General features: G+C 43.8%; 2 protein-coding genes across 3 annotated transcripts; one reads left to right on the forward strand and one right to left on the reverse strand.

Moving 5' to 3' along the window:
- Positions 1 to 9,104, reverse strand: GABARAPL2 (GABA type A receptor associated protein like 2). Its single transcript, XM_075715763.1, has 4 exons — positions 9,019 to 9,104; positions 8,637 to 8,692; positions 3,067 to 3,239; positions 1 to 1,004 (listed from the first exon to the last, which is right to left on the reverse strand). Exons 1-4 carry the CDS (start codon positions 9,050 to 9,052, stop codon positions 914 to 916), a joined length of 354 nt encoding a protein of 117 aa, XP_075571878.1. The 5' UTR covers positions 9,053 to 9,104; the 3' UTR covers positions 1 to 913.
- A 475-nt stretch (positions 9,105 to 9,579) lies between these two features.
- TMEM231 (transmembrane protein 231) lies at positions 9,580 to 15,093 on the forward strand. Of its 2 annotated transcripts, none has more exons than XM_075715564.1 (7): positions 9,580 to 9,721; positions 9,818 to 9,987; positions 11,063 to 11,191; positions 12,493 to 12,636; positions 12,921 to 13,002; positions 13,136 to 13,241; positions 14,688 to 15,093. In XM_075715564.1, exons 1-7 carry the CDS (start codon positions 9,580 to 9,582, stop codon positions 14,875 to 14,877), a joined length of 963 nt encoding a protein of 320 aa, XP_075571679.1. In that variant the 3' UTR covers positions 14,878 to 15,093. The 2 variants fall into 2 exon arrangements, with proteins under 2 accessions (XP_075571679.1, XP_075571680.1); XM_075715565.1 differs by having other exon boundaries at positions 13,136 to 13,237; positions 14,684 to 15,093.
- The last annotated feature ends 9,269 nt before the right edge of the window (positions 15,094 to 24,362 follow it).

The raw sequence follows: 24,362 nt of genomic DNA on the forward strand, positions 1-24,362 counted from the left end.
CTGAACTCCTTACCAATTATTTTTCTTTCTGCAATAACTCATGTACAACTTATACCTTCCAGTTCTCCAGCTCTCTGGTCTCCTATTTATATCATTCCTTCTCCCAGGTGCCCTTTCCTTATGTGCTATGCTTTTGTCACCTAGGTCCCGCTTTCCAAAGCCCGTGGTATTTATTCCTCCATTGATAGCCTGTGGGCAGGCGTAGCTCTTCTCCTGATGAGATCTAGTAGCACTGAAGCTATTGGTTTTGGAACCTGCAGATAGCTCCTTGTTTCGTCCTTGTATCATCATCCGCATACTATAGGTTGAGAAGCTGTACAGTATCTAGTAAATAATTTAAGCAGTTATATAGTGTCTAGTAAATGTGATACATAACTTTCTGGCCAAAATTAAGGTAAAGAAATGACAGCAATGCCTGTTTGTGACAGAAATTTTTATTGTACTTTTTTGTTAATTGAGAAAGAGGAACACAATAGCTCAATTCAACATGATCAGCATCTTGCTTCTGCTTAGGATAAGCTAGCAAATCCAGTGTTCCCAATACTAATTTAATGTTTTTATTTTTCTTAAACTAACACCTCAAAACAGAATAAATGTGTATTCTTTTCATGTTTTAGTAGCCCAAGTACTTTGCTTTATTATTTAATCAGTGTCATCAAATGTATCCCCCAAAGGAGTGAGGCTCTGGGAATTCATAGCCATGAGAAAAAAATGCACAAAACCAACAAAACTTTTTTTTTTTTTTTTTTTATAATTTAACAGTCTAATAAAACAAGACCTATCAATATATTAAGAAATAAATCCAGTTACAAATGCTTGTATATAGAAGGAACTTCTGTGGATGTCAGAACAGAAAATGATCAGCTATTTACAAGATACACAGCAGGATGGTATAGCAGCCAAGACCCACCATTCAGAAACCAAATGTGTTCTCTCCGCTGTAGGCAACATACAAGAATCCGTCCTCATCCTTTTCCTTCTCATAAAGTTGTCCCATAGTTAAGCTTGAAGGGGGAAGAAAAGAGAAACGGTTTGCTTGGATCATGACAGCTGCAAATAGTAACAGTTAGAACCTCACATAAACAAGGGTTAGTAAAAGCTAAAACCTGTAAGTCTGTGTGTAAATTAAAATACAAAAATGACGATACATGAAAACCAGTTGACTCCTGAGTTAGCAAAATGATCTTGGGCTCTCTGAAGAGTGTCTAGGTGTTTTGTGGTTTGTTTTTTTTTTCTTCACAAATGCATTTGTCAGAATGCTTCCTGATTTTACTGGAAATTCATCACTGAACGTATTTCAGGTTCTGGATCATCCATTATTGATGCCGTGACTAATACCAGGATCAATAGCCTGATAGCACCTTCCTTGAATGCAGCTGCATTAACGTCTTGCTTCTTGTGTGAGCAGCCTCATTTCTCCTTCCACCTGGTGTAGTCGTGAATGTTCAGCTGGTCTCAAGTCTATCAAACTTGTGCTTTTTGGACTGTTTATTTGAGGTCCAGGTTGTTTTGGGGAGTAAAAGCTTTGTTTTCTATATTGTTAAAAAGTGATGACTTAAAACAGTGCTAGTACCAAAATGTGTGGGCAATGAATTACAAGTTAGATAGAAACTAGTGCTTTTTCAGTGCATACGGTTTTGAACGTTTGATCAAATGAAAATTTTCTTAAACTGAATAGGCATGTAGCCTTTCACAGTCTAAGCAGCTGTGGTCTTTAGGGCAATGTCTGTATTTTGAAAACAAAAAGAAACCCAAGCAATTACTTGGCCAGTACAACTGCTCCAACCATCTATCTACAGATGAAACAGGAGTTGACATCAGTCAGTTGCACAAATGACGCCTCCTCAGCTCATCTTGGTCTGACTTCCCAAGACTCAGAAAAGGCTAGTGAACTGAAAGATGCAGACTGAATGTGAGTGATAGGGAAACCGTTCATGGCTTTTTACCCAAGAGAGGAGCTGGGAAGAGTTGGCAGGCAGTACTTGAAATGGAAGGGAATTGGTGAGTAGTAGCTAAACTTCTGGATAGGAAGAGAATTATGTCAAGAGTTAGTTGTCTATGTAATAAACTTAGCCTATGAGAGGAGCAGAGCCATTAACAGATCAGATTTTTGTTTATCTGTTAACAAGTTACCATTTTTGCATTAATATTGAAGGTTCAAGGCCCTATTTTTCCAGCAGAGATGTGACATCTCATCGTGGACATGTGAGATGAGACCATGTGCCCTTTTTCTTTCCTGTTCCTAGAAATGTTCTACAGCACTGTTAAGAAGATGACACACAGGCGTTCCTAATGCTCTTAGAAAAAAGCAAGCAGAAAAAAGATGGTGTTCACAGGTCCCTATTGTGTGTCACAAAGTAAATAAAAATATTCCTATCTGAGTCTGGACAGGTTACCTGGAGGGACTGTTACTGCTACACAGGTAAGGATTAGTAAGAATAATGTTACATCTAAGCCACGTAACAGCATGGCATACTATTTCTTCAAATACTGTTAAAGTATCTTGTATAGAAAGCAGTTGTAGTACCTGCTTCCTGCTATACATTATTCTGTATGTAGCAGACAAAAATGAAACTTATACAAAAGGAATGTAAAAAACCTTTCTATAGTCATTTTGCATTTTGTGTTTATAGAAGAAAAGTAATTTTTAAAGCAATAGCAACTAGTCTGTAATGTGAGCTGACAGGTTAATGGTTTTTTTTTTCAGAATAATTTATGGTGTTTGCTTTTGAGTATTTAACATGCAACTTTTTTTGTTACGTTGAGAATTATTATTTTTTTGGCATTGATGATGTAAATGTTCCTGCACTCAACCAAAGATAACACCCTCTTGCCGTGGAAGTAAATCATAATATATTTTTCAGTCACCTTTCCTTTCAGCTTAGCTCAAGAAATGTTTATCAAACTTGTGAGGAAAAAAAAACCCAACCCTATCATGGTGAGATTAAGATGTAACCAAACACCTCCTAAAATCACCAAGTAAGCCTCAACGAGGGAAGTTGCTGTCCCTCTGATACACGCAGGCTTGCTGAAATGGTTCTGAACACCAAGTCAATAGCGTCTCACCTGGATTGTGGGACAGTCTTGTCTACAAAGAGGAATATTGCTTTCTCAGAGGGCAGTTGAATCCTCTTCCTGATGATCCACATGAACTGAGCCACGGTGATGTCAGATGGAACTAAGTACTTCCTCTTGTCAATATCAACAATCTGAGATCCTGAGACCTTCTCCACTATGACCTGTAAAGCGCAGGTGTGAAGGTCAGGCTTTTCAGGATTGGTATGAACAGACAGCTTCGGTAAATCGCTTGCTGGTACAGGCTTACAACAGGGAGCAGAGGGGAGGAAGAAAAAGGTTTCTTGACCGCAACCAAACGAGAGGTAGGACTGGTTCAGCACTGTAAAACCTGATTTTACAACTGCACTGTAACCTACATTCATATACACAATGCTCAAAACTTCCTATGCCCGCAGTTGACCGTCATGGGGTAAAAAGATGCGATATGTTTAAAAGAAACCTCTGATAGGAAAGTATACGCATCTTTTAACTTTTTGTACACTGATGATACGAAATCACTCCAATGTGGACCCAAGTTGAACATGAGCCCGCAGTGTGCCATGGCAGCGAAGGCGGCTAATGGTATCCTGGGCTGCATTAGGCAAAGTATTGCCAGCAGGTCCAGGGAGGTGATCCTTTGCCTCTACTGGCACTGGTGAGGCCACACCTGGCGTGCTGTGTCCAGTTCTGGGCTCCTCAGTACAAGAGAGAGACATGGACATACTGGAGAGAGTCCAGCAAAGAGCCTTGAAGATGTTTAAGGGCTTTGAGCATCTCTCATATGAGGAAAGGCTGGGAGAGCTGGGACTGTTCAGCCTAGAGAAGAGAAGGCTCGGGGGGGGGATCTTATCAGTGTGTATAAGTACCTGAAGGGAGGGTGCAGAGACGATGGAGCCAGGCTCTTTCCAGTGGTGCCCAGTGACAGGACAAGAGGCACTGGGCACAAACGGAAGCCCAGGAGGTTCCCTCTGAACATCAGGAAACACTTTTTCACTGTGCGGGTGACGGAGCGCTGGCACAGGTTGCCCAGAGAGGTTGTGGAGTCTCCCACCTTGGAGATACTCAAAAGCCGTCTGGACATGGTCCTGGGCAGCTGGCTGTGGGTGGCCCTGCTTGAGCTGGGAGGGGTTGGACCAGATGACCACCGGAGGTCCCTTCCCCCACTCAACTGTTCAGTGATTTTGTGATTTATTCATACCAGGACAGTAATGTCCTATTGTGTTTAAATATGGCTAATTTTCAAAATGTTCTGAAGTTCCCCATGTGCACTATCCAAAAAATAGTGTATTCTCTGATGAAAGCTTGGGGGGCAATGGCAAGAGCGGAACTGGCATCGAGACAGTTGAAGCACAGGCAGCTTGAAAACTTCAGGTTTAGGAGTGGCTCGTCTGCACTACTTCTTTTAAACTAACTGGTGATTGAAGGAAGGAGTCTGGGACTTCTGTTTTCTTGCTCCAGTTGATAGTAACAAACTGAGGAATCCATTTAACCATATTCCTTCCTTGCCCCATTCAGCTGTAGCGGAGTCACGAAAAATTCAGCTAGAGTGCAGTGCTGGTACCTGAGCTGGTACCTGAGCAATGGCAGGTGATCTAAGGAAGTCCCTACCCTTTACACAGATGCGCTTATTTTGTTTTTGTCACTATCACAATGTAAAAGGAAAGGAGAATAGAACAGAATAGTTCATCTAGTCCAACTGCCTAACAACTTCAGGGCTGACAAAAAATTAAAGCATGTTATTGAGGACATTGTCCAAATGCCTCTTACTGACAGGCATGGGGCATTGATCACCTCTAGGAAGCCTGTTCCAGTGTTTAACTACCCTCTCGGAAATGAAATGCTTCCTAACGTAAAGTCTGAACTTCCCCTGACACAGCTTTGAACTATTAGCATGTGTCCTCTCACTGGATACCAGGGAGAAGAGATCAGCACCTCCCTCTCCGCGTCTCCCCCTCAGGAGTCTGTAGAGAGTAATGAGGCTGCCTGTCAGCCTTCTTTTCTCCAAACTAGACAAGCCCAGAGTCCTTAGCCACTCCTCATAGGACATGCAAGTGTGACCATCATTGCTTGAAATATTGTGTTACACAGCATTCTAGTTTGCAATGAGCATGCCCTATCTTCTTTTAAATCATCATATGACTAAATAAAATCCCACAATATGAAGAAATACAGGTTTAATATACACACCACCTCCACCCCTCCAACTTGACTGTCTTCTTTAAACAATGTCCCAAGTTGTTCCTAACAGATGACAGAACTAACTGCCTTGATATGGCATATAACAAAAGAAAATAAAAAAGGAAGAAATATTAGAAATAAATTTCAGTAACACTGAGGCTAAAAAAATCATTATTTAGGTAAATGGGAGAACCACCAGCCTAGTCTAGCATCTAATCTGCCATTTCACCTGTGGTGCACAAGCCAGAAATACCAAAATGGCTCTCAGGCTTCCATCTAGAGCATTAGAGTATTCATTAATACTTCTTTTTTTTCTCCCCGAAATCTTTTGTATTCATCTGTGCAGCATACTGTACCATTACACAACATGTACCAGTATATCAGAAACTGTCATGCTAAGTAGAGGCACATGCATACTTCAGGTAACTCAGTGCAGAGTTGAAGCAGACATATCTGAATATAGTCAAAAGTCCGATAGAGTTGCAGTGTGAACTGTGGTATAATGCAAGGTTCTAGTTGGCCATAGACTACGTGTTCATTTTTTTTACACAGTACTTTGCAGTACTGCTTTTGGTTTGACAGCCACGCACTCTGCATTTCTATAATTAATCTGGCAATGATTATTGACTTCCCACAGCTAGCCACCAAGCATTTCAGCCAGGCTCAACAATGGCTCAAGGAAGAGAAATGAAGCATGGCTGCAGTACACTCTGGAATACCAGCTGGCCTGCCAAGGATCCCAGTTGAGTATTCCACAAAATCACCAGAAAGGTGCTGTGATGGGATCTTCTCTGTGTGCCTCTGCTGTACCAGACCTATATTGCCAGATAATCCAGCAATGTATGCATCTGATGTTAAAAACTGTATGATTACAGCTTCAGTTGATCAGATGAAGTTACAGGATAACAGTGAAGCCATATTAATAAAGTGTAGGGTTTAGCTATGTAAGAATGAGAGCCAGACGAGATATGTAGGCTGTAAGGGGGCGGGGGGGTGGGGTGGGGTGGGGGGGTGTCACAACCCATGCTTATGCTGCTAGGCCACCATACGAACTTGGCTATTCTCTGCCTGCACTGAGAGCATTTGATAACAGAAAGCAGGTAGGAACCCAAGCAGAGATGCCTAGATAAGATGATGTTTGCAGCATCAACAGGCTTTTGTTTGCAACTTTGAAAAAAAAGGACTGCCTATGTTACTCACTATTTTAGGATGTCTGTAGACTCAGGTCTGCAATAACATACTGGAAAACAGAAATTTTTTTTAACATGTGTTAATCTTAATATAACTGCACTCTAAGGCGTAGTGTTTGTTCCACTGTGTTACTGTTGTCAAGGTACGACTCACTGATGCTATTCTATGCTTTGTATTATGCTGAACTGTATCTCACTTCATACGCTAGGAAATTAGAAACTGACTACAGGAAGGAAAGATGGCAAGATGACCACAAAGAAGAGCGAACAAAATGCAACAGGTATAGGAGGAAGGATAATTAAGTATTACTTGTGGAAAGGACCTGGTGATTATTGCTCCACGCAGGCTAGTTCTTGAAGGAAAAATACAGCGCATGGGGAAATAAGGTTTACAAGAGGTTCCAGTGTCTCCATTCCTTAGCTCTGCATTCCCCATTGCTACAGCATACATGTAACGTTCAAGTAAATTTACAAAATAAGCTGTCTTATGATCTGGAGAGGGTTCTCCTTGTAATTTCTTCAGCTCTGCCTGCAGAAACAGGAGGGCATAGTAGCTGCCCCTTGCAATTTAGTATGAGGGAACTGTAAAGAGGACCAAGAACAGCCTGAAAGGAATACTGAAGCTTTAACAACTGCTACTTTTTTTTTAAAGCTTACAGTAACACAGTAGGCATTTTAGCTTCATAATGCAGAAGCTGTCATAACTGAAGTCAAGACTGTTGGTGAACTGCTTCTAGTAAAACTTATAGATACCTTTAACCCTTAGACCACTTGATTCCCCAAGCAAATTTAAAATTGCAGTACTTAGTATGCCTGAATTTCTTTCACCTCACATTTTATTCCTTAAAGGTCTAGCCTAGGACAGAGGCAGGCTGTTCATATGTTATCTTACTAGGTTTGAACCACTGAAACATCTCTAAATCCAGGTAGACAGATACAGCAGCTGAGAATTGAAGTCACTTTGACCTATGTCACTCTGCATGCAGGCTATAACCTGGAAAGCAGGAAACATACATTAAGTCTGAAAAACACTTTTGACTATTAAATGCCAAAAATATATTCGATGCCAACTATTTTGTGAAAGATACATGGCTCAATCTGAATCATCAGACAGAAAACATGTATCGGCCCAGACAAAGCATCACACTGCAATTTGAGATTTAATTCCTGCATCCATCCGCACCTTGCTGTCCATTCCTGATACAGCATCATGTAATTCTGACTCACACTATGAGTTTCAATGTCGCTTTTTCCCCTAGGGTTATGAAAGATGTTCTTGAAATGGACAAATGGCTATCTGTGGAGATGTATGGTCATTAGCATGCTGCAGTCTATACATGAGGAGGGTTAGTTAGCCAAGTAGCTAATGGCAAGGATCATATCAGCTTGCCAGACTGCAACTGGAGAAGATGCTGTGACTAGGTGCAACTCAGCAGCAAAGTCAATGGGATTAGAGCTTCTTGTATGGGCTGCGCTGTCTAATGGATCAGTTATTTACCAAGAGGTGAGACAGGAGTGGCACTAACTGGCATGTGGTCACGTGGGATGTGGGAAATTTTACTCACAAGCAGACAAGTTGAGAATGTGGACATGTTGCTAGCTGTTACATAAGCATGTGACGTAGTCATTTCCCTGACTGAAACATGATAAAAGAGACGTCATTCACTATTTAGCAGGTAGGTAGGTAAGTATTAATGCAGAAAGGAGGGGTCATCCTTTGCACTGGCTTTTCAAGCAACAGGGTTTGCATGGGGAGATTCATGCTGATGCTAAGACTGATTACAGGCATGGAATACATGAGGGGAAAAAAAAAAAATCACCTTCCTCATATAGTCAGGATGGAAGATTGTCAAGTTTAAAGAATTTATGATCTTTCTCGGGATCAGGCGCAGAATGAATCCTCAAGGCACTGAAGGCATTTGCTTGGATATAATTGCCATTAGAAGAAACCATGACACTGATAAACCATACACATGCCTGGAAAGTGTTTAGAAAGTCAGGCACTCTTGCTTACTTGTCCATATGCACTGGAGCAGAGGAGGGAATGCTGGATTAGTTAGATGTGTTTGGGGCCTCTTTAAAACATCTAAGGACACAAAAGGGAAGATGAATTTACTTAGTAGAATCTGATCAAAGAAGATAGGGCAGGATGGAAACAGCTTATCCACCTTTGCCTCTAAGTACTCAGATGAAGCTGGCTTGGTTACTCACCGGGACACGGTCAGGGTATTTGGCTCGGATTTTTGCCGACTCGACACATCTGTGCTCTGTGAACAAAACACGTAATTAGTCATTGCATAGTAATAGCACCGCCAGTGTCCTAGGCAGAGAGGGTAGCGCCCGGAGCCAGCGGGGACCGCGGCCGTCTTGCCCCCGGCGAGAGGGTCTCCAGTTGGTCAGTGAGGCCGTCCCCGGGCATCGCGCCACCCTTCGGCGAGGGCCGCGGGCAGCTGTCCGCCCAGAGACAAGACGACCGGCTCGGGGAGCCGACCGGGGCACACAGAGTGGGGAGGCCCCGGGGCAGATGGCGACACAGGAGACGGAGGGCGGCGGGGCCGCCGGCGGGCAGCGCCTGGCCCGGGCCCACCCTTACCCAGCGCGTGGTCCTCCTTGAACATCCACTTCATGGTGCGGGCCGGCGGAAAGCGGAGCCAGCGGCGGCGAGGCCCGTGTGCGGGCGGGCAGGGGCTCGGGCCGGGCGGCCGGGCCTGTCGCTGTCACGGTCCCTGTCACAACAACAACAGCCACAGCTCGGCAGGCGGGACTTCCGGCTCGCCAGTTCCCTAGCAACCACCCGAACGGCAGCGCTTCCGGCCGGGGGCTCGAGGGGCGGGGCTGTAGCATCCGGGCACGCAGTCACCTGGCGGGTGCGAGGTCACGCGTCGGCCCCTCCCGAGGCGTTCCCTGGGCGCTTGAAGCCGTATACATGGGCTCCGCCGCCGCGGCAGGTGCCCCCCTCTCCGTCCCGGTGCGGTTCCCGGGCGCTTTCCCGCCTCACCGCAGTCGTCGGTCCCGAAAGGCAGCGGTACACGCTCATTGGCTGGCGCGCCCCTTCCCCCTTGGCGCCCCGACGTGCTGATAGGTGCGGCGTCCCGTCAGTCTGGCGTCCCGCTGTTGCCACGGTGAGGGCGTGGGCTGGGGCGGGCGGCGGGCGATGGCTGGCGTGGAGCTGTTCTCACATCCCGCGCTCCACACGCGCTACCGGGCCGGGCTCTGCTCCGCCGCGGCGCTGGCGCTGTTGCTCATCACGGTGCTCACCTATGTGCCGCCGCTGCTGGTGGCCTACCGGAGCCACGGTGAGCGCCACTCGACCCCGCGCGGCGCGGCGCGGCCCGGCCCGGCGCGGCGCGGCGCGGCGCGGACCTGAGGCCTCGCGCTGTCTCTGCCCGCAGGTTTCTGGCTGAAGCAGAGCGTGTACCTGGAGCAGCCCACTGTGCGGTTCCGGTACGAGGTGCTCTTTGTGGCCACCATCGGGCCCGGCCCAGGCAGCTTCTTGGCGTGGAGCACGTTCCCAGCGTTCAACAGGCTCCAGGAGGACCGGCTGCGAGTCCCACTCCTGTCGGTAGGCCTGCCCGGGGTCGGCCCGGCAGTGGTGGTGGGAAGCGGGGCTGGAGAGTGGGACCAGGGGAGCAGCAGCAGGCCCAAGGGATGAGTGTTGGCAGTACTTGTAAGCAGGTGGCCTATCGTGCACTGCTGCCTTCAAGTAGCAGCAGCAGTTTCATGCATAACCTCGTGCCTCATGGCAAAATTCGCTTGGGACAAGTGATTTTTAACCAGTCCAGTTTTACTCCCTCTCAGTGTTATAGAATCATTTAGGTTGGTAAAGACTCTTAAGATCATCAAGTCCAACCATTAAGCTAACACTGCCAAGTCTATGACTAAACCATGTGCCTGAGCGCCGCTGGTGGTTTGCATGAACACATCAGTTTACTTTCCTGAAATTAGTTGCACTCCCCTCCCCTCCCTGCCACATGGCTTATCACAGTCTGAAGTTTGCAGAGGTTGACAGGTAGCCCCCAGTTTTGAAAGCAGGTATGTGTTTTCTCAGGCACATAGCCTCTGCCCTGCAGCCGTTGTTCCTTCTGGGATTCCACAGTGACAGTTATTTTTCTGCATTACCTCTGTTATGAGTCCTGTTATGCTTGCAAATAGCTGAAGTACTGGGCATTTGTGGCACAGAAGTGTAGCAAGCCTTGGCTCACAACCAGGGATTGTCATACAGAGGCCATTAAGAGGCAGGCCGCAATGGCAAGAGGCAAAAGCCTGACCATCAGTCACACATTTGTACAGGATGTGACAGACGATCCAGCACTAAGGCATGCTTTGTAGCATGCAGGGGAGAGGGTTGGAATGGCATAGGGCAGAAGAGATCTTGAAGAGTCTGGTGAGTTTTCCCTCCCTGGGGGGCATATGAGACATTGTATAACAGACAAAAGGCTTCTTGCTGGTCTGTAGACCTGTGTCTATGAAGTCAAGCAGCTTTTTACGGCTTTCCTAACTATGCAGTTTATTTGCTTCCTTAGTATGTGCATGCTGCAGTCGTGGAGATCCCCTCAGGTTTTACCTTTTGTGTTTTCCTTTCTAACAGAAGTTCCCATCTTTTAAAAAAAAAAAAAAAATCTCACTGATTCTTTTAGACTAGAGAAGACGACAAAAACCAAGATGGCAAAATGGATCAGTTGCATTTTAAACTGGAACTTCCGCTACAACCTACAGAGCATGTAGTTGGTGTTCAGCTGATTCTACTCTTTTCCTACCAGCTTTATGTGAGCTTTTTTAGTTTTATTTGTTGTGACGTATAGACCCAGTGTAATATTCCAGTGTTGGTTATGCAAAGGATGAAAGAACCTTTCCACATTTTAAATTCCTATCTAAAAGATTTATTTTACTAAAAATATTTAATTTTCTCTTCCTCTGTTGGGTCATTCCTAGTCTAACTCTGTTGTGTACTTGGATATGTTTCGTTAGATGATTTTTTTTTTTTTTTTTTTTTAAGCTGTGTGTTCTCTTGGGCTGTAGTGCAGCATAGAGGACAGAGATGCACAACAGTGGATATCGGTGTGGGTGGGTGGCATCAGGAAATAACTGAGAGTCTTGCAGTAGACAGAAGGATGTGCATTCTTACATACTGCTGTGTCTTGACATAACCAGTTAGTTTTCTGAGGTGGAGGGGCAGGCTGTTGCAGCAGCCTAAAAGTCCATAGATTTTGCTTACTTAACAGCTCCTGAAGCAATGGTAATCATCTGCCAGGATCTTCTGTATCTTGTAACTGGGAGGGGGAAGAAGGTGTTATAGGGAGACAGGAAAATAAAATTCTACTTCCACTGTATCTCAAGTGGCAGTGCAATTAATACCTAAAGCAGTGAGTAAAACACTAGTACACAGAGAACCCATGGATGCATCTGAAAGGAGCAATAGTATAGAGCTGTGTTGGATGCAGCCACACAGACAAGAAGGTGTTTTACTAGGGAGATTAGGCTTAGTTTGTCCAAGAGACTCTTGCTGATTGCAGGTGGACAAGCTTAGCAAGCACAGCTGTGTCTTGTAGAAAACATGAGGCCCAGAGTAAAGACCTGACAGCCCTACATTTGTGCTGAAATATTAGGTCAGTGATTAGTATCGCAGAGCGTTCCGATATTCACGCCACCTTTGTTTTACAGTAAAAGTGAAAATTTTCCTTCAGATTGAATGGTTGATAAGGGCTAAGGGAACTTTCTTGTTTGGTCCTTACTGCGATTAATGTGTTTAGTCATGTTGCCGCTTTTCACATGTTATGGCAAGTCAAATCTTTCTGTCATTAGCCACAGACTGAAGTCCAAGACTTCACTGAATTTCCTGTGCAACTTTGGTTTATAAGGTTAGTTAACTAACAGCTAAGGTAGTTCGCTCATAAAAAAGTAATTCATGCTTCCTATTTGGTGTTCCCTTGTTTAGACTAATGTGACGATCTGAAACTTGGGAGTCAGAAAAAAATCAAATCCAAGCAGAGAATCTGTAGAAACAAAGAGGTAGAAAAGTGTGTTTTGTTGTCCCCTAAATTCTCTTTTCTCGTGTTCACCATTTCAGCGAATGTCAACACTCGTGATGCAGAGCATGGCTTTTCTTCAGTATTTTTCTCCTGTGCCAGGGTCTCAGCTCTATATGAATGGAGACCTGAAACTGAACCAGAAACAATTACTTAATCATTGTGGACTGGATACCAGATACAATGTGAGGAAACTTTTTTTTCCTTCCCCATCAATTTCTCCCGCTCTTTATCCTCCTAGTACCATAGGTGACACCCTAATTATTTGTACTCCTGCACAGAGTGGACCCTAGAACTTTGGAACTGGTGTTTTCTTGTTAGGCTGAAAGGTGGAAGAGGTTATTCTGCCAAGATGTTCAGTCTGATATTTATGTGCATTCCTTCAAGGGCGTGGTTACTTTGCATAAGAAACTTGGTAGAATTACTTCCTTGAAGAGCGTACAAATAATGCATCTTCTTCTTGTAACAGGTGTCTGTGGTCAATGGCACAAGTCCTTTTGCACGTGACTATGATCTAACAAACATCATTGCAGCATATTGGGATAGAAATGGTAAGCCTGAATATATAGCTGTAAATTACAGGACAGCAGTAGTTAGCATATTGGCAGCTGTTCTGTGAGGATTTGAGTTCTGTGCTAAGACTGAAAAGCCCCTGAACCTGGATGTTTCCTTTCCCCATTTTAGTGACAACAGTCTTTTCAGATCCCAACCCTGTTTGGATGACTGGAAGAGCAGCAGATACACCATTCATCATTAACGCCACTATTCATTACCCAGTGGAAGTTATCTTATATCCTTTGAAAACTGCATAAACTGTGACATAACTGGGTTGCATTATTTGGGCCTTTACATATAGGCCAAATGAAAACTGTTTTCTTCTAGATTTGTTGCTAAATTTTTCCTTTGTTAGCTAAGCAAATGCTATAGTACTGGAGTTAACCGAATACCTATTTGCCTAATTCCTCCAGATAGTTCTCCTTGCATAACCACTTTTTGCCTTTCTCTGCTGGGAACCTGTGTTGCTTTTCAGCCTTACAAAACTGGCCTTTAAGGCAGTTTCTTAGCCATTGACAGTGAGTATCCTTAGTTAAGTCTTGCGTTGCTCCTGCAGCACCTGCTGTCCCAATCTGTCATGGGTGCCACTAGCAAAGCATGATACTGTATTCTGTGACCTAAAGAAAATCATTAGAAATCTGTATGCAGGGTAAGCTCACCAAATAATAAACCCTGCAGTGGATGTGGCAAATCTGTTACATGTGCAGACAGACCTGAAAGAATTCTTTATTCATTATGTTCTTTACTCATTTTCTCAGACAAGAACAAGCCTGTGATTAAAAGAATCTGTATGGAGCACATTTCTTATGAGGTTTGTTTACCTACCTCAGTATTATCAATAACTACTTTCTGGTGAGTCAGGGACGAAATAGGCACTTTCCAGAGAATCGGTTGTCGTGGTTTAGCCCCAGCCCGCAACTAAGCACCATGCAGCCGCTCGCTCGCTCCCCCTACCCCGATAGGATGGGGGAGAGAATCGAAGGAGTAAGAGTGAGAAACACTCCTGGGGTGAGATAAGAACAGTTTAATAATTAAAATAAAGTAAAATAATAATGATAATAACAACAATATAATAATGATAATAATAATAATAATATACAAAGCAAGTGATGCCCAATGCAATTGCTCACCACCCGCCGACCCATACCCAGACAGCTCCCGAGCAGCGATCGCAGCTCCCCGGCCAACCCCCCCCCACTTTATATACTGAGCATGACATCATATGGTATGGACTAGCCCTTTGGTCATTTTGGATCAACTCTTCTGGCTGTGCCCCCTCCCAGTTTCTTGTGTACCTGGCAGAGCATGGGAAGCTGAAAAGTCCTTGACTAGCATGAGCGGTACTTAGCAACATCTAAAAACATCAGTGTGTTACCAACATTCTTCTCCTACTAAATCCAAAACACAGCACTATGCCTGCTACTAGAAAGAAAATTAACTCTGTCCCAGCCGAAACCAGGACATCGGTTTAAATGTCTTCTAGGACAGACGTTCTTTGCAGCTTTTGTTACATACTACGTTGAAAGGCTTTTAGGGGTTTCCATGGCTCAAAGGCTTTGCATTTGCCACACAAACTGATGTCTGATGAGTTTTGTGCCTTTCCACCTCTGAGTTCCTTTGTTTAGTTATTGCAGTGGTAGCAGCAGAAGCTTTTTCATTCACGCTCCTTGACTTTCTTTAAATATCAGCCAGGATTTTGGGAAATGATTAAATTTGCCTGGATCCAGTATGTCAGCATTCTCCTTATCTTTCTTTGGGTGTTCGGTAGGATTAAAATGTTTGTGTTCCAGAATCAGGTGTTGACTACAACTCCAATATCACCAGTTCTGCCAGTGTCTCCAGTACTGTCCTACAAACAGCACCAGTCCTGAGGAGATGCCTGAGAACACTTTAAAGAAATGCAGTTCAAAAATAGATACCTGCTTTTATTCTCTATACACTTTTTACTTTGGAAGATCAGAACTTTGTAAGTGTGTTCCAAGTATGTTCTGTTTGTGCTTCCTTTTTGAAAGTTCATTCACCTGTTTCTCTGGGAATACTGCTTCGGGACTGAAAATTTTAATATTTTTGACAGTTAAAGAAGAACCTAGTTATTTTTTTGCAACCAGAATGTGCTTCAAAAACCAGTAGAAAGCAATGACACTGCTTTTGCATGATCTTAATTTTGCTAAACCTTGAAGACTGAAAATAATAAGCTGACCGTAACAACATAAGTCATTTTTACTGTCTTGTAAATTAATTCAATACTGAATTAGGGTTCTGTCAAGAGCTATTTGTACATGCATTTATGTGCACTGTGAAAGGAAAGAATATAAGGAATGTGAAAAAACGTATGGATGAGTTAGTGTGGCTATACGTGCTCACTGATTTATTTATTAAATTGGATGACGGATAAATTCAAGGTTGATGTGAGAAACTGGGTTGTGGGTGATAGTCTCTGCAAGGTTTGCACAATCATTTACTATTGGCATTACTACTGTAGCACTAGACCATTAATTGTGAATTGGGAATAGTAAAACAGAGAAGCCTGGTATTTATTTAAAGAAAACTAACAAAAAACCTACCAGAGACGCTTCAGAGTTTCAAAGCAAGTGAATAATTACTTTCAGAACTCAAATGATAACTTAGAACAGATAAAAATTAAATCAGTTATAATCACCTGGTGAGCACTGAAAAAATATGTCCCTCATTCTTGATGGGGGGGTGGTGGTAGGGAAGATTATTTAATTTTGTTTTCTCTTTCTGGGCTTGCTTTTTATGCTCAACAAGCTTAAAAGGGAAAACAACAAGATTTCCATTATGTTTTCAGTTTTGTAGTTAAGATTTAATTCTAGCAAAGCAGTGTTACGGCAGGAGAGAGTCTAAAACAATTCTAGATGCTAGTTAACAAAATTGAGTGTCTTTGGTTCTCTTGAACTCTTAAGACATGGTGCAACTATGAAATGTGACAGAGCAGCTTGTACAGCAGTACCCCATTTTTTGGCCATTGTCCTCTAGAATTCAACATCCTGGCAGTTTGGAGACCTGCCTATTCCTTTTTCTTTTCTCCTTCTCAAAACGGACAGCTTCTCTTTGAACTTCTGTTTAAGCTTATTTTAGACTTTGTAGTCTTGCAGCTTGCGTTTCTCCCAACTTTTACATGCTGGATGGACTCCAGCCTGTTCTTCAATGCAAGTGAAACATTAATGTGGGGAGTCACGCCTTGGTTATTCAACATGCTTTTGTGCTTGTGAAACTTACGTACTTACATGTGAATTCTAAAATACTGCAAGGAGCATTTGCTGTATATACTTTTTTTTTTTTTTTTTTTTTTTTTTTTTTGGTTTGAAATCTCCAGTTTGCTCTTTGAAGTCTGTACCTGGCAGCCTAGGACTACTGATAATTGGCTTCGTATCGGAGTGCACAGAGTCAGGAGCAACTGTCTACTGCTTTTTAGTGTTTCTAGGCACTACACAAGATGAATGAAGGGGCCTGTGACCGTGTTTCCTCAGTGTCTCAAGCTGATGTACATCTGGTCTGCTGTAGTCCCAGCTCTTCTCACTTGCCATGGTGATGCTGATTGTGTGACTGCATGAGTTAATTCAGGGAGTTCATTGTGGTGAAGATCATCTTTACCAAATGTACTCACTTTTTCAGACAAGTCAGTTCCCTGAATGAACTTGGTATGTGTCTGCACAAGCATCAGGGTGGGCATAAGCAAGGGATAGAAATCTCTGGAGAGACGATAGAATGCCATTTTAAGGGTTTGAGCTGTTGTTCTCCTGCAAAAATGGCATGCGTAACAGCCCTACAAGCTGAATAGAAGCCTGTTTAAGGTAGCAACTGGAATGTGAAAGAGGATAATGCCAGAAAGCAACAATAATACTAGGAGACTCCATTATCCCCTATCTGACTTTTTCTCCTGTTGTATCCTTCCACATTAAGTTATGACAAATGATGCTGCTCAGAGCAACAGTTCAGTGAACGCATATGAGATTAAGAAATGGCGAATAGGTCTGGTTCAGGAAAGACGGAGAATAATAGCCTTATGTTCGGTTTTCCCCTAGCAGGAGAAAGCTGGAAAAAATCCTTTACCGTAATTTAAGAGGAGAACTACTTAAGTTAAAAGGGGGAAATCAAAAAGAGTTAATCGCTTACAGGTGGCATGTAACTGTTTAGTATGGCCTGAAGCAATTCCTCCATTTCTTTCTTTTGAAAGAGGCGTGTTTCATGACTGGGACTAGTAAGTGAATGCAGCGTAGAAGGAGCAGTAAAGGCAGATGTGGCTACAGCAGGGGAAAAAAACTGTTTGGGACGCCTCTGCTTTGGTAACTTTCTGGGCCACTTTTATGCTGGCCATAGTTTGTAGCACTGACTCCTTTTTCAGGCTTGGAGAGGCAGTCTACTTCTGTAATTAACCAGGCAATAGAAAAAAGTAGGTAAGATTTTATGGCTGTAGCAATAAACTGTAGTACAAAGAAAAAAACATACCTGAGAATCGACTGCAACTAGCATTAAAGGAGGTTTAGGAAGGAGGAGTCTTTCTCAGAAGGCTCCCTGTAGGGACTCTTCCTTTAGCTTGCTAAGCAACAGAAAACAAGACGACAAAAAAAATTGCACTGCAGTCCACCACAGTGCTACTACACAGATTTGTGTATGCGTATGCCACGAGAGCAATCTAAATGCTGCTCATTGAGGAGGGACGTAGAGGCGTGTTACAGGATTAATCAGATTTCTGTAAGAGGAAAAAATAAGTAGCTAGTTAACAAGTCTTGTGCACAGATAAAAGTGGGCATGTAGACGTGTAAGAGCGCTGTGCCGGGAGTTAAGGCATGACGTTAGGATGAAAGAAACCACTTCTATGCTTATTTCTTGACTAGCCGAGCAGCCTGTTTGCGGCGGTAGCGCCTTTAGTTCTCTTCGCACGACGCAGCCAGGGTGGGCCCGGCGGGCCGGGGCCGGGGCGGGGGCGGAGAAGGCGGCGGAGGTGGCTGTGGCAGGCCGGCCCGAGGCGCCGGGGAGTGCCGCGGGGTGCTGCGGGGCCCGGGCCGCGTGTGGCCGGCGCAGGCCGCTGAGGGATGCAGCGGGACGGCTGCGGCGGGGCTGCCGGCACCCTGCAGGCCGGGCGGCGTCCTCCCGCGGTGCAGCGCCCGAGCCGTGGGCGGGCGCAGGCGGGAGGCTTTCCGCCGCCCGCTGCCGGAGGGGCGGCACGGCTGTGCAGAAATAAAACGCTCGAGCGGTCCCGCTGGGGCGGCCGGATGCTGCGCTGCGCGGGGCGGGGCGGGCCGGGGGGGCGGGCGGGTTCTGCCAGGGTGCGCCTTTGCCCGGGGATGCTCCGGTGTGGGGCGGATCGGCTCATTCCCGGGCTCCTCCCGCTGCCCCGGCGCCTCGGCCACGTCTGAAAGCGGCTCATTGTCTGTAGGCAGTTCGGATCCGCGGCGGTGCCGGGAGGCGGCGGGAAGGTACGGGCAGGCCGGTGCGGGGGGAGGGGGGGCTCCCTCGGGGCTCCTCGTCCCGGCCGTCGAGCCGGGCGATGACAGACCTTATTTTTCGGTATCTAACAACGGTGTTTATAATCACTTGCGCTACGTTTCAGGGGATGTTTTAAGCCGTTCGCACGCGCCCCTGTCGCGGCGCTGAAGTAGCGGTAGCACCCGGTGCGGCGGAGCCGCGGCCCCGCGCCTGCCGCGGTGCCGATGTCGCACGGTCCCGGGCCGGGCGTTGCCTGAGGCGCAGTCAGTGGTTGACAGAGGTAAAGCTGTTGAAAATCGGCCTTTTTTTCTTCTTTCCTTTTTTTTCCTTTTTTTCCCCTAGAGAACATGGCTGATTCGGGTTAGGGTGGTTTTGTTTGCTGGAGTTAGATGGAGGGATCAGCTGCTTCAGAGAACATTTCCCATCATTCCGGGAAATCCCATTTTTCTACTGTGTCCAGCCTCTGTTTCTAGGTGAAAGTGACATACTGGGCCAAAGAATTTGCTGTTATTTCTTAGTTGCCGCGGTTGCTTCAATGCGGCACGCAGGGCACACCTTAGCCCGTTCGTCCTCAGACTGCTTGAATTTGAGGACAGTGTTGTACTGGTGGAGTCTCAAATAAGTAAACAGCATTCAGTCACTGTGAGAGTCTTTTTGTCACCCCAGTTTTGCCATCCTTAAAAACAGTAAAAATTCCTACAAAAATTGCAACTGAGCAGACCTCGTTTCTTGAACAGTGGTAATTCTAGTAACTGAAAACACTTCATGATCTTCAGCTGCATTGCATGGAGAAATACGTGTTGGAGGGCTGTGCCTCGACACTGCCATTTGTTCAGGCTGGACAACTTTAACTCCAAGCAATATAAAGAAAAAAAAAAAAAGGCACAGTAACTTTTAAAAATAATTTTTATGGTCATATCATGAAATCTATGGTATGTTTCATTGTATTATAAAATACTTAAATGTGATGATTACCTGGAAGCGACTCTTCCAATCTCATTTTCCACTAGCTTGTAAAAGGAAGTGTGTTTTCAAAAGCGAAATTAACACTATCGGCTGAAATGCTAATATAATGTCAGAATTCAAAATGTCTGATTACAGTACATTTACTGTACTTTTAATATTTCTGTTGCAGTTTCACTCTTAAAAAAGTTAAGCAGGCTTATTAATTCTTTTAACTATTTAGCAATTATCACCTGTTGGAGAGACTCTTAACTCTTTTCGAAGTACCAGTGGTTATAGAAGGCACCCTCCAAACTTTTTCTTTCCCTGTTCAAAGACCATTCTGCATATTGTTGCTGATACAGTAAGCTTTTGGCTTGTGAAGATGTGTAATTTATAGCTGTGGAAGAACACTGGAAAGTGGTGTTTTGTCAGCTGGATGATGTATAGCAAGAATTACTAGTAATATTGTTGTGCATTTTTCTTGGACCAGCTTTGTCACGTTCCTGCATTTCACTTTTTTGAGCAGCAAACTATGTTTCTAATGTTAGCTCATAGAAGCCATTCTGGTAGTGGTTGCATTGGTGCAATGTCTTACAGGTGAATTATGTAGTGAGTAAACTTCTCCATAAGGTATAGTAGTAGACCTTCACACGATCTTTGCGCTGTTTATCATGCCATGCACATTTTCCTATTAATTTTTTAAAGTGCATGATGACATTTACCATTATCATTCTTTTCACAGTCAATACTGTTTTGGTGGTTTGGTGAATTTAAGTATATAAATGATACTTTTATTCAGCTCATATGATTGCTCTGAAGGTCGGCATTTAGTGTATGACAAGCATACAGGGCAAAATAATTTTTGGTTAGGTTGAGCACATAACGCAGCATTAGGTATTCATTTTTCAGTGGAAGAGATCAGTCTGGGAAATTAATTGAATGTGTATTTTTGCATTTTGTGGAAGTAATTTCTGCATAATCTGTAAAGACTTTGGCTTTAAAAGTGCTGAATAAACTGTTTTAAATGAAAGCATGCTGGACATTTTCTCAGACACAAAATGGCCGGGGAAGACTTTCACAAAGACAGCTAAGATTCAGTTGCTCGGAAGTCCTTTTTGGGGAGCAGATACTTATAATTCTTCTCTCAGTTGTTTTCAGTTCTTTGCTTTATTCCGGCCAGATTTTTCAGTCTTTTCGCAACAGACCCAGACCTGTTTGTTCTGAGGGAGCCTTTCATCCCAGCCTTTTGTCCCAAGCTCAAAGAGAGCCCATGTTTCTTTACAGCTCTAATGTGAGGCACTCTCTTTCTGTCTTTCTACAGTCTTTTTAGTATCCCAGAAAAAAAAATTTGCAGTGTAATAGGAGGGTCTCTCTTTTTCTTTTTTTTTTTTTAGCTGTAAAGTTAATTTTTGTTAATTTACTAGGTCTCTTCAGGTTGATTTCTGTACTGAAAGGAAGTTCACTGCACAACTGTGCTCCTTTCAGTGCTGACCTGCAAAGATCTGATTACTCGATTCTGATGTTACTTGTCTTATGTGACAAACAAATAAAAGTCCCTGCAAGCAAGAGCTAAATTGTCATCCACTGCACAATTTATTTCTTTCGTCCTCCATTCTTTTCTACCATTCTGGGTCTGAAAAGCGCTCTGTTTAGAAAACAAGTTTTCTGGGATCAATACCACCGCTCACTGTATTTTTACCCTGACTGGTAAAACTGGATAGCTTTCTGTAATGTATCTAGTCTCTCGGCAAGCGATGGCAGATGCTAGTGGCCCTGCAGCTCAGCATTCTATCAGAGCCAGTTTAAGTGATGAAGAAAATCATCGCTCTGTTGTCCAGCTTGTATAATTAATTTCCTTTGCACAATATGTAATAATAGTTATTCTGGGGCAGAGCCAGGGTTCATCTAGTCCAGGATCTTGTTTCCATTAGTAGCCGTTAGGAGACAAGCCCAGTGACAGAGCTTGACTTGGGGCTGTCAGCTAAACCATACGTGCAGATGCTTTTCAGATCACATTTTGAACATTTGCATTGGCTTGTAAAGAGATGATTCTGCTTCAAGAATTTGTTAGAATTAAACTTTTGATTATTCTGCTGTTTGCCAGAGCTCTCTCTGAAGAAATAGTATCACAAAAGAAGTAGTACTACTATCACAGAAAAGGAATGATGTTGTGTTATTAAAATAATGGCCTGCTGTAGTCAGGCAGGTGCAGCCACAAGGAAGCCCTGCTGTGAAGCGAAGGAGGAAGAAAGGAGGTGGGAACAGGCCCCTTTTTAGCTCTCCTGAGGGGAGCTTGGGATAGGCAGGTAGTGCCACTGAGCTGGAGGCAGAGGAGGAGGGCACTGGCAAAAAGAGAGGCGAGGCAATGCAAAGCAAGTCACAGACTAGTGTTTCACCTTGTAACTACGGAAGTTTCGGCATATTGCCTTCCTGTGCTGAAAGAGCGAGCTTGCCTAACAGCACCCTCTGTTGAGTCCTGCGGTGGAATAAGCAGAGGATCAGGAGGAGCAGCGTGTAATCGCAAGGTCCTGTCCCTCATCATTAAGGCAATGATATCGTGTAATCTATTCAGTAGATTTATATATCTATATGTGTGTATATATATTCAGCAACTTTATGAGAAGGTGATTCTTCAGGGTATTCAAGAGCTGCTTTCTGCCTAAGCTAACATTTGTCAAAAATCATGAAATAGCTTGGTGGGTTATAAAGTTGCACGTTAAAGGGGTGTAAGTTTAACCTGGGCTCAAAGCATCTTAACTGCAGAATGCAATTGCAAAAAGGTATTTACATGGAGATAGAATTACACATGCCCAATGTGAAAAATGCAGAAATAAAAGGAACTGTTTACAGAGAAAATCCAGTGAACTGGATGTGTATTTGGCCTCATGCTCTGGAAACTGCCCAAGATAATACTCTTACAGATGCTGCATTTTTTTGTGTAGTTACTCATTTTTTTGTGGCGTCCGCATGCATGCGTGTTCCTTAGAAACATCCCAGCTTTCCCAAAAGGGTACAAGATGAATCTTAAATACTGAAAATGCATATCTGCTTAGTGTTTTACTTTGATATCACACTTGTTCTTGCCATTTATATCATACTGAAGAGTAGGGAAATACTTTAGCTAGTCATTTTACATACTATTTGTAGTACTTATAGTGGGCAGGCTAGTTCAGACACAAATTATGGACTAATACTCACATGGGCTGTTTTTTTGTTGGCGCGGTATTGTCTGCAACAGTATTTGGGTGGGAGTCAGAGCAGGGAGAGGTCCAAGAGGTAGTCAAGGCAGATGTGAATTTAAAAAACTGGCTTTTGGTTTGACGTCTACCTGTTTTTATTCCTCACTCCCCCACCCCTTGCCGATAAGGTAGAAAGAACAGTTTGCGTTTGCATTTCTGTAGAGTGATCTTTATTAGAGTGGAGCAGCAGTTCTGTGTAGCTGGAGTAGGAACATATTAATTCTTTTAAAAAAGCATCATTGGATCTCTAAAAGCTATGTAATGGGTTAGACTGTGAGGAGATGCAAAATGCAGTCTTAGTGCAGAAAATGGCTAACATTTTGCAGGCAAGAAAAAGATTTGAGGTAGTTATGGCTGGCTGGCTTTCAGGCATAGAATCTGTTTCAGGTGCAACTGCTCCTCCACTTCTGCTTAGATTCTTTCATCGCCTCTGTTTGGCGAAGTGTCAGTGCAGGCTGCTGGATTGCTGATAATCCGCATAGCATAGAGAAGAAGCTTGTAGATGCTTCTGGTGACATAATGTGCAAAAATTCAGTATTTGAACGAGGCAAATTTTATCTATGAAGAGTGCCCATGCTGAATTAAACCAAAGGTTTATCTATCTGCTCTTGCGCCTGACAGTAGCAAGTAGTGGATTGCTAGGGAAGAAGTTCAATAATACAGGAAACGTCATTTCTCCTAGTATACCTCCCAGATGCAGGCAGATACCTCGGGCCATCTGCAGTTTAAGGAATTGCTAAGCCACCAGCTGTAGCCTCATCTTTGCATTTAACAGTCCTTGAGAGGCTCTTCCTCCATTACTTACTTTGAATCGATGTAATCATTTGTTGAACTTTTGTATACTCTTGAAGCATCTTGAGGCAGAGTTTCACATTTTTTATGATGTAGCGTACAAAAAGGTTTTGTCGTGAGTGATCATTTAATTGAATTCTCCCAGTTTTCCTGTTTTGAGCAGTTGTGAGAGAGTGTTTTTGCAGTTGCTATCTCCAGGCCAGTTGTGATTTCCCTGTCCAGGGAGCCTCTCTTCCAGGCTGAGGAGTGATAGTCACTTCAGTGTGCCTTTTACAGAAGTTATTGACTGTCCTTGTGCTTGATCCTCACACCTTACTGTATCCTGCTGTACTGTCTTGAAGAATTATTGCTAATTTGTGGGCAAACTAGCACGCAAAATACGATGCTCTAAAAAAAAGTCATTGGTTCTATATAAAGTCAGGACTTGCTGGGATCCCTCCCAATCAGGAGATCTTGGAGCTATGCTGAGGGCCCAGTAATTCCACAGTTAACATTTCATGGTTTAGTGCAGTGCCAAGGTATCGGTTTATAGATGAGACTACACCTGTCATTCTGAAGTTCCCTTTAAAGTAAGGCTTTCATATTGGTTGTGCAGCAAAACTGCCAAAAATTGGCGGCGTGTTTGCTGTCCAGACACCATTGCCAGAGCAGAAAGGGGAGACTGGGCTACTTTTTCTATGCTTGTCTGCCTGGATATATTAGTAGCGATATGTATAAATATATAGACATCTGGGTCTTGTAAAAAGGTATGCTATTTTTGTGGCTTTGAGTTTGCTTATAAACCTGGCCCTGAAAAATAAGGTTATTTATGAACACTCTGTTATATTTGTTATTTTGTTACTATCCTCTCAGATAGGAATGTTGAAATATACCTATGTATTTTTTGTCCCGTTTTGCTATTTTTTAAAAAAAAAAAGACATCTTGAAGT

Source organism: Pelecanus crispus, chromosome 8 (assembly GCF_030463565.1).
Source record: "Pelecanus crispus isolate bPelCri1 chromosome 8, bPelCri1.pri, whole genome shotgun sequence".
NCBI lineage: Eukaryota > Metazoa > Chordata > Aves > Pelecaniformes > Pelecanidae > Pelecanus > Pelecanus crispus.

What these genes read in the sequence shown, in the direction of transcription:
- TMEM231 (XM_075715564.1), top strand. Translation starts at nt 9,580, where the DNA reads ATGGCTGGCGTGGAGCTGTTCTCACATCCCGCGCTCCACACGCGCTAC. An exon ending in AGCATATTGGGATAGAAATG is followed by an intron (nt 13,003 to 13,135) that starts GTAAGCCTGAAT and finishes TCCCCATTTTAG; the next exon opens with TGACAACAGTCTTTTCAGAT. An exon ending in TACCCAGTGGAAGTTATCTT is followed by an intron (nt 13,242 to 14,687) that starts ATATCCTTTGAA and finishes GACTTTCTTTAA; the next exon opens with ATATCAGCCAGGATTTTGGG.
- GABARAPL2 (XM_075715763.1), bottom strand. Translation starts at nt 9,052, where the DNA reads ATGAAGTGGATGTTCAAGGAGGACCACGCGCTGG. An exon ending in CAAGGAGGACCACGCGCTGG is followed by an intron (nt 8,693 to 9,018) that starts GTAAGGGTGGGC and finishes TTTTGTTCACAG; the next exon opens with AGCACAGATGTGTCGAGTCG. An exon ending in AAGACTGTCCCACAATCCAG is followed by an intron (nt 1,005 to 3,066) that starts GTGAGACGCTAT and finishes TCCCCCTTCAAG; the next exon opens with CTTAACTATGGGACAACTTT.